At 42.3% G+C, this 9,011-nt stretch overlaps 1 protein-coding gene across 1 annotated transcript in view; it reads left to right on the forward strand.

The window, feature by feature from the left end:
* Window positions 1–9,011, forward strand: part of LOC308143981 (succinyl-CoA:glutarate CoA-transferase-like) — a gene marked incomplete at its 5' end in the record, with an annotated part of 103,029 nt that overhangs the window by 86,724 nt on the left and 7,294 nt on the right. Inside the window, one exon of the mRNA XM_080514953.1 lies at window positions 4,894–4,957. Coding sequence (XP_080371079.1) covers window positions 4,894–4,957 — 64 coding nt within the window. The remainder of the gene's footprint in view (window positions 1–4,893; window positions 4,958–9,011) is intronic.

Genomic DNA, 9,011 nt, shown 5'->3' on the forward strand with positions numbered 1-9,011 from the left:
AATTATGTGGCTCTCACTTGGCCCCCTTGACAATGGAAAAACTATTGCTTCTTTGGTGGTGCGCATTTAAGAACCGGCATTAGCACCTGAACTCGCTGCTGCTTGTTTTTAGTGTAAAAGCCCCTATTAAGACCCTGTTTCCAACATGTTCGGGCCCTATGTTTTCCCCTGGTTATGACACACGTAGACCCTGTTTCAGACAAGTTATAGCCCTATTTTGACTTTGTGTTTGACAGGTTTGAGCCTAAATCTTTCATCTTTAGTTCCTGCTCCAGCTTGATTTTAGTCTAATTTCTGACATGTTTTTAGACTGTTTTCATTGTTCTTCAAGCCTTTTTCTCTCATGCTTAAGGCCTATTCATGACACATTTACTCTGTATTGGCCCATTGTCAACGCTGCTTTGACAACACTCAAGGGCTTTGTCTGCCATGTTTTTGTCTGTGACTTGTTTTTGGTTTGCTTCTTACATTTCTCTTTCTAATCATCTAACCAAATGGTTTCAGTCCTGTAACTATTCTGCTGATTGTAAAAGGAGAGATATGAATGTTTAGTTTCCATCCATCAGTAAAAAAAGCTGCTGGATGAAAAGAGCTGAAGTTTCATTTGATGCTTTGGTGGATCAGCGGAGAGCACTGCTGCGTCTTATAATAAATCTATCCCGAGAACAACTCGACCTTTAGATATGTATTGAATAACGCACTTTCCAGGTCGACGGGCTATTTTTTTATATAGCGCCTGACGCTCTCCACGTTTCATCACATTCTCTCATCTCAAATGATTTATCTTTAACGTCACACCAGTCTGGTTATCAGAGGAGGCAGAGACACGTCACCAGCTCTCCCCTTCTTGGTTTTTCTTCTTCCCTCCTTCATGTCCCCTGATAGAAGACTTGTCTAAATCTGTCACCGCTTGTTAAAACTTCCAGGTCCCTGAGACCTGCAGGTCAGGATAACCAGGACAAACAGAGTTCCACTTTGAGATTTATTCATTACCAAAAAAAAAAGTTCATTTTTTAATTTCCGGCTTTGCAGTTGCAGTATTTTATTTTGGCTGCTGGTGATAGCTGAGGCTTAAGGTGTCGGGGATGTGAAAATACGAGGTGTGTGAAGGTTTTCACACTGAATGTAGTTTGACTTTACGTCGTTATTCTTTCACTCCAGTAGTGATGACGTATTCTGACCCATTTTTCAATGCTAAACAAAAAGTTAAACAAGATTTTTGTTTGACTGTAAGTTTAGCCACCGCATGAACTTTCTTTTTATTCTAAAATCTTTATTGTTCAAGTTTTCTTTTTAACAACTTGCATCTCTTTTTGTCTTTGTCAAGCTAAAATTAACATGTTAAAGGAATTTCTGGAATATAAAGTATTTAAACACTTGAAAATGTGTAATTGAATATCAACGCTGTACAAACAGACTAAGAGAGAATATCTGTTTTGTAGCATGTAAATAAGTAATATTAATAATTTAAACTTGAAGTCTGAAGGCGGTCTTAACAATAGTTTAAGCCCATATAGAAAAGGTTTTAGGTAGAAATGATGAATTATGAGTGATATTGTTCAGTTTCACCTCACTCTGAAAGGTCTGGTGGTTTATTGAATGTGATCAGGAATCTTTACCTTGAAGTTGAAGACGTATACTTAGGCCCAGGTTACATGTCAATGCCTTCAAATGAATATGTTCCTTGTGTTTTGGGCGTCTGTTTACTTGACAACGGTGCCCAGAGTTTCTGAAAATATTTGAACACGGCTTCCCAGGTTGAACATTCAGAAAACGTTCCGTCTCCATGGAAATGGAGTTTCAAAAACTTTTCAAAGAAGCTCGGACTCTGTCTCCATGGAAACCAGCGAAATGCTTCTCTGAAACACTGCTACCGCGACTGTCATGAATATTTATTATGCACATGCGTGAGTGGAAGAACAATAACAACAATGGCGGCTCCACTTGTACAACATTTTCAAGTGAAAACGGAAAACCTTCGTTGGGTCCGATTATGCAATGGTGCTCGGAGTTACTCAAAACAGAACTTTTTGAAGACGCTCGAACTCCGTCTCCTTGGAAACGAAAGAAAACTCAATCTTCTGAAACTCTGCTACTGCCCATGAGCACTACTGCCGTAGTAACTCCGTAGTAACTCCGTAGTAACTCCGTAGTAACTCCGTAGTAACTCCGTAGTAACTCCGTAGTAACTCCGTAGTAACTCAGTTCATGCTCAGTAGCTGGCCAATCAGAACAAAGTTTCCTTCACTCCCAGTCATTACAAAATCAACCCACAGTACCAAACATGCAGGACATGCACTACAGTTATCAGCATTTCTGTGGTTTCCTTGGAAACAGACATTTTCAAAACGTGGCCGTGTCAAGACAAAACTTTGAACCCAAAACACAAAAACCGCTGTGTTTTCACTTGAAATGTTGTGTAAACTGTGTGATATTGGTCATTTTCACACCACCATGAAAGGTCTTGGGTTCAACATGATTGTGAATTGAAAGTCTTGAACTCATGCACAATGTAATTTTTAGGCCCTATAAAACATTGATTCCAAACTCCCTTATTACTGTTTTCATAACTGCTGGAACCAATAGAGGTAACGCCGATTATTGTATGGGAATAATGTAAAATCGACATTGCACTCGCTATATTTTTATTCTTCTTCTATATTCATGCAAGTTTGCAACTGCTCCAAATAGTATTGAAATATCGCCTCCTCTTTCCCAAGTTTATTGTAATGAGCTTCCTTGATATATGAAAAGTGTGTGAGATTACATGAGAAATTTCACACTTGTAGACTTGTTTAAGGTTAAAAACATCCCCACAAAGTCATGGAAATCTGCATTTGGAGGTTGAACAGTTTCCAGAATAATTTATACAGCACCCACATTTTACTGTGTGATCCTTACATAATCCTCCAGCATGTTTTCTGGGAGCTCTACATTTAGCCTTCTGCTCAAACATTCACTCGGCAGCTTCCAGGCTGACACATTTAACTGGAGACGTCACATCGGAGCTCTTCTGACGTGTTCCACTCTGTAAAACTTTCCCAGCTTCCTCTTCGTCGTTGTTTGGTGGCCTAAATACTCTAGCGGGATTCTGCTTGATTAGAACTCACTGTTGTATGGGATTGTTGTTCTTGGTTTATAATTCCTACAACAGCTTTTCTGTGCGTTTGGCCTGAGGTACACAAAATGAGGCACAAAAACATGTCGACAGAAGACATGATAGGTTCATTTCGTCTTCAACAAAAACCAATAGTTGTGGTACAAAGGCTACGGAGTCCAGCAAAATGCCGTGGTTTTCATTTTAATCAGGCGTCTACAAAGTAGCTAGAGTTCAAATAGTCATCTAGTAGAGTCAAACAGGCTCAGTCATAGAGAAACATAGGACAATATACTTAATTCCTTCTTTTAATTAGTCTCCAATAAAGGCAAATAGTAAATATTGTGATTATTTAACACTTTTAGTCAACAAATCACAATTGACAAGATGGTGACCAACCAGTTTGAAGTCAGATACTAACAAGAAATAGCAAATGTCAAAATCATATAGAAAGGCTCCAATAATACACAGAATAGTTATCTGCCAGGTTTATTCAGGCTTCATCATTCAACCACTAACAATTCATGAGATTGTTTCCTTCTTCTATATGAGACTCTAACAAAGGCAAACAACAGGAAGGATTGTTCCTTACTACTTTTGTTGTACTTGAGGCCGTTCTCAGGAGCACATTATCAAGGATTTTAAAGTCCCTGCCCCTTGAAGTCTTGGGATGCGCTGGTCTTAAATTGATCTGGTTTTGGTCTTGACTCGGTCTTGGCACCTTAAAGTCTTGGTCTCTTCTTGGCCTTGGGAGGCTCTGGTCTTGTTCTTCACTCTTGGGTTTTGGGTTAGATGGTCTTGGGTTAGATGGTCTTGACTACATCTCTACTTACCACTTTTAGTCAGGCTGAAGCAAATAACACAAATTGACAATAGTTATTAGATTGACAAAGGCCAACAAAGAACACAGTGGTCATTTACCAGTTCAGAAGTTTTAATCAGATTCTGTGAAAAAAGTAAATACATTTAAAAAAGCGATAAGACAGTGATCAACCAAGTCAGATACCATCATGAACTATGACAGAAGAGTAATATTCCGGTTTTAGAAATATCCAAAAAGGTCAAGAATGTTTGTCTTCTGGTTTTATTCAGGCTCCAACAAAGACAAACAAACAATGTGATGTTGTATAAAGCCGATTCATACTCCACAAGAACAAGAAAAAAGTTCAACACTCTGGCGTCCTGCCAAACAAAATAACGTCATTTTTGGTCGGACTGTTCCAATCGTCTGGGCCGAAGAATGTTGGTGCCGTACTGCCAAAACTCGGCATGCGTGTTCCAGCTGGCTAAGGACTACCAGTCATATTTTTATCCTGTTTAGCATGTAGCCTCACTACTGTACGAGTACCGCAGCTCGTTAACGTGGCAGAGGGCAGCTTTACGGGATGCCACTGAACGCATCACTCAGCTCCTTCAGTTAAAACTGGACCAACATGACAGCTGAGCCACAAACCTTCTCTTTTATTACTGAAACGGTTCAGAGCAATGTTTTTCTGACACAGCGTCCTAGATGTGTGGTTACTGTGTGGGGGTGTGACCTTCTGTGAGGGGGCGTGGCCTGCACGTTTGACAGCTTCTTCTTGGAGTGTGAACTCTCCTGCCTGGCGGATGTTACAGCCCAACTTTCTTCTTGTTCCGATCGGTTCTAAATGGGAGTCTGTAGGGGCCTTACTCCTGCTTCCTGGGTCCAGATCCAGTCCTTCTTTCTAATATTTATGGTTCTGATGAAAACCAACAGTGACGATTTAATGAGAAAGTTGTTTCCACAATAAACTTGAATGTTTGTTTGTTTACAGGTGAAACACAACGGTCTTATCCAGGAGATGAACCATCCAACAGCAGGATGCATCGCTGTACCTGGTACGCACGCACGCACGCACACACACACACACGCACGCACGCACACACACACACTCACACACACACACACACACACACACACAGCTGTCCTCTGCCTCACCCTCGGGTCTCTGTGTTTGACACCAGCTTGTTAAATGGAGGTAGTTTTTTTTTTCTTCTGTGCATCGGGATGCAGTTATGGATGTCCTGCCGACACGCACAGAAAGCCGCTCGATGAGACAGGCCTTCCGCTGGGACAGGCCTTCCGCTGAACTTTTCCCGTGGACACACAAACAAATACTTTCATTAAAACCACAAGATTCAGCTCAGCAGAAACACACACGCGGTCGTCCGCGGGGATTCGGCTGGTTTGATGGATCTCAGCGTGTTTCCACTAAGAGGAAGCTGTTTGTCCACCTCTGCGTATTCACAGTGTAATCCGTCTTCGAACCTGCAACTGGGTCTCGGGCCAGGCAGGAAGACATTCATAACGAGCACAGGCGGGTCAGTGTGTGTCGGCTTGGCGTCAGCCTGTTTCCTCGATGGAGGCTTCTGAACCAAACTCCAATTATAGAGTTTACGTGAACTGTTTTTCCCTTTACATTCTCTTTTTTGTGTAAAGTCAGAAACCTCCTTGGGTTGGCTCAGGTTGTTTATTTTCACTTGATCATCTCAGTCATTCGATTTTTCAAGTGCTGTATTTTCCAGAATATAAGCTGCAAATCACTAGAAAGTGCACCTGTCAAATATGCATCATGAAGAAGAGAATGACACACATGTGAGTCACACAAGTGACAAGCAGTTATTTGTTCACGTCCAGAAGTAACGACCTTCGATAATCCTTGGTGGCTGTTCAATAACCAACTTTTTTCATGTTTTCTGGGCAACTACTATTCTTCTTTGTCACACTCAAGTTCTCATGCTCTCTGTTTTCTAGTCTCACTTCAAATTCTATTGTGTCACTTTTTCTTTTTAGAGACATTTCCTTCCTCAGTAAAATACGGTAATGATGGAGGCTTATCTGTGGTACTGTAGCAGCTTTCTTTTGTCCTACAGTGACATCACGTGGTACGTACCAGTATAATTTGAAAAATAAGTTGCTTTTGATGTAAGTCACAAGTAAGTCACAGCCAAATAACTCAAAGTGCGTAACTTTGAGTTAGTTTAACTTTTGTAATTACGGTATCTTGGTATCATGTTTGTGCATGTAAACAACCTGTGGGTGGGCAAATTTTAAAACTTTCGAATTTGTAGCTAAAAAAGAGTTCTAGCCCCCCCCCCCCCCCCCCCCCCCCCAACACACACTCAATTTCTCTTGAAAAGGTTGTGTAATGGAGCCTCAGTCAATTTAGTAATGTAGGGATTTCTTACCTCATAAGGATCACTGTTTATGTTGTGGTTGGCTATCGATAATGATTAATAATTATCAAAGATAGTTATTAATAATGTTGAAATGTAATCTGATGTGTATCAGAACCTTGGAGCACCACCTGTCTTAACAGGAAATGAGAGCCAATTCAGTTCTATCAGTCTCATAAGATATACTAAACAGTTCATCAGGAATTTGAATTAATAGTTAAATTAATTACAATTACCAGAATTAACAGTAAAGATTGAAGGATTTTGGAGTTCTTGACACAGAAGAGGTCGACATTTCATTCTCCTTTGTGCTCATTAATAAAACAGCAAGTATGATTCCAAAAATTATATTTATTTACAATGAAAACAAATAAAACACAGATTCTAACTACCTATATACAGCTTGGTGTGTGTAGGTGCATGTGTGTGTGTGTGTGTGTGTGTGTGTGTGTGTGTGTGTGTGTGTGTGTGTGTGTGTGTGTGTGTGTGTGTGTGTGGAGAGAGAGAGAGAAAGAGAGAGAGAGGTGGAGGGACTGTGTGTGAGAGACGTGTGATGGAACTACAAAACAAGATGGCGGATCACAAGAAACTACATTCCAAATGGAGGTTGTCAGAGAACAGGAAGTCTGTCCTGGGTCTCCACCATGTGCTGGAGAACAATGGAACATGGAAGCTAGTCTTTAGCGTCTGCTTCCTGTGTGTCTCTGCTAAAGGACCATTTCTAGAATGAGTTGATGTGAATGAGACTTGTTTTGTAAAACGTCAGGAGTCGTCAGATGGTGTTCAGTTACTGTGTGATGTTGTCTTTGATGTGATATGTGTAGGATTGTGAGTTAACTAGTTAGTAAAGCAGATTAGCATGCAGACCCTGTGTCTGTGGCAGAGCTAACGTTGGTTTACAGGTTGATAACTGCTCCTAATATCATTATCTATAGAACTCAATCACTGTAACAGAATCAACACATCTTCATAAAATTAAACAGTTCTATCATAGCATCAGGTTTAACTAATCTCAGGTAAAGCCCAGTTGTTGTTCCCACTTCCTGGAAGGAGTTCAGTTGTTGTCCTGCTGGAGGGAAGCTGGTGTCTTCTCCTGTAGTTAGCACCTCCTGCTAACTGTGGTTGCTGGTTCTGCAGGCTGAGGAGAAGAAGATGAAGTTGATGTTTCAGGAGTCCTTCTTTGCAGCTCCTGGTTGTTCCTTTTGTCCAGACTGAGGAGCTGGTCGCTCAGGTCTGTGATGGTTTTCCTGCTGGTTGAGGAAAACACAAAGAAGTTCTGTGAGGCGTCGTTTCCCTGGTCCGTCCTGGAGGAACCGGTTGGTTTCCCTGGAGAGCAGACTCTGGGCGCTGGTCTCTTGGTCCGGGGAAGGTCCGACCCTTGTGGTCGGGTCAGCAGAGGAGTTGAGGAGTGAAGACCCCTGGTTGCAGGCCTCTGGTGTTAGCTGGATGCTAACGCTGGGTGAGCTGCCTCTAGTAATCCACCTACTCGGGGAAGACTGGTTTTGCAGGCTTTTTATTAAAAGTCTGTGGATTCGAAGGTGTCGAATCCTGAGAGCTTCAACCAATCAGTGACTGGCTGAGGGCATGGGGGAAGTGTCTTGTGAGCAGAAAGCAGGCGAGGATCTGCTGTGGAAAAAGTTCCATCCCCAGTGGGCGCGATGGTCAATCACATTCCTGGGTCCGAATTCATATGTCATGACTGTGTATCATGATAAATGAAAATTGTCCTTCCTTAGAAATGAACAAACTTTCTGTGGTCTTGTGAGATCCCAACAGTAGGTACACCTTCAGCACAAAATTAAAAAAATAAAAATTGTAAATAATTCACATTGTTCCAGGAGCCAGTTTCTGTTGCAGAGGCCTCCAACGCCACGTGGCACCTCGCTCTCTTGCACTGCTTCACTGATTGTGAAGAGGTTGGGATGTGGATCAGAACCTCCAAATCCCAGTCCTTGACTCTCTCATGGAAAAAGATGACACGTCCTCTCCAGGTAGGGGGTGGAGCTTCCCCAGGTGGAGGAGTTTATGTATCTCGGGGGTCTGATTGAAGAGTGATGGGAGGAGGGATGGTCTGGTCGGCCACAGGTTCAGACAAGGGGCTGCAGTAATGCAGTTCCTTTACCAGACCGTTGTTGGTGAAGCTATAAAGCAACGTTCTCTATGTACCGGTCGGTCTACCCATCACCTACCACAGGTGAAGGTGGGGATCCACCTTCACTTGTGGTCATGAACTCTGGGTCAAGACCCCATTGAGAGGAGCCAGTTGAGGTGCTTCATCTGATTAGGACATACCCTGGGGGTCTAACAGGCAGGTCAGACTGGGAGGAGGGCCGAGGTGGGTCTAGAACTCTGGAGAGATTATCAGTGGTTTGGTCTGGGAGCGTTTCGGTGTCCCCAAGAACAGCTGGAGGAAGTGGTGGGGGACGAGGAAGCTTGGACTTCTCTGCTCTGCCACCATGACCCCAAACGGAAGAAGATGGATGGATGGATGGATGGATATTTCACTCTGAATTCTGGATCAGTTCATTCACTTTTTCAAACTCCTCTTCAGGTTTTTCAGTCACTATCTCAGGATTCTCTCAGAGAAATGAGTGAACCAACTGACATGTTAAGAAGGAGCCCATATGGAACATTTTGGAAGAGCCTTTGTTTTCTTCTTCTTTTTTTTAAGCTGTCTGAGAGTCAGTTTAACACAAGTCTGGGTTTCATGGATCTG

The sequence above is a fragment of the Blennius ocellaris genome, assembly GCF_963422515.1.
Source record: "Blennius ocellaris genome assembly, chromosome: 19".
Classification (NCBI taxonomy): domain Eukaryota; kingdom Metazoa; phylum Chordata; class Actinopteri; order Blenniiformes; family Blenniidae; genus Blennius; species Blennius ocellaris.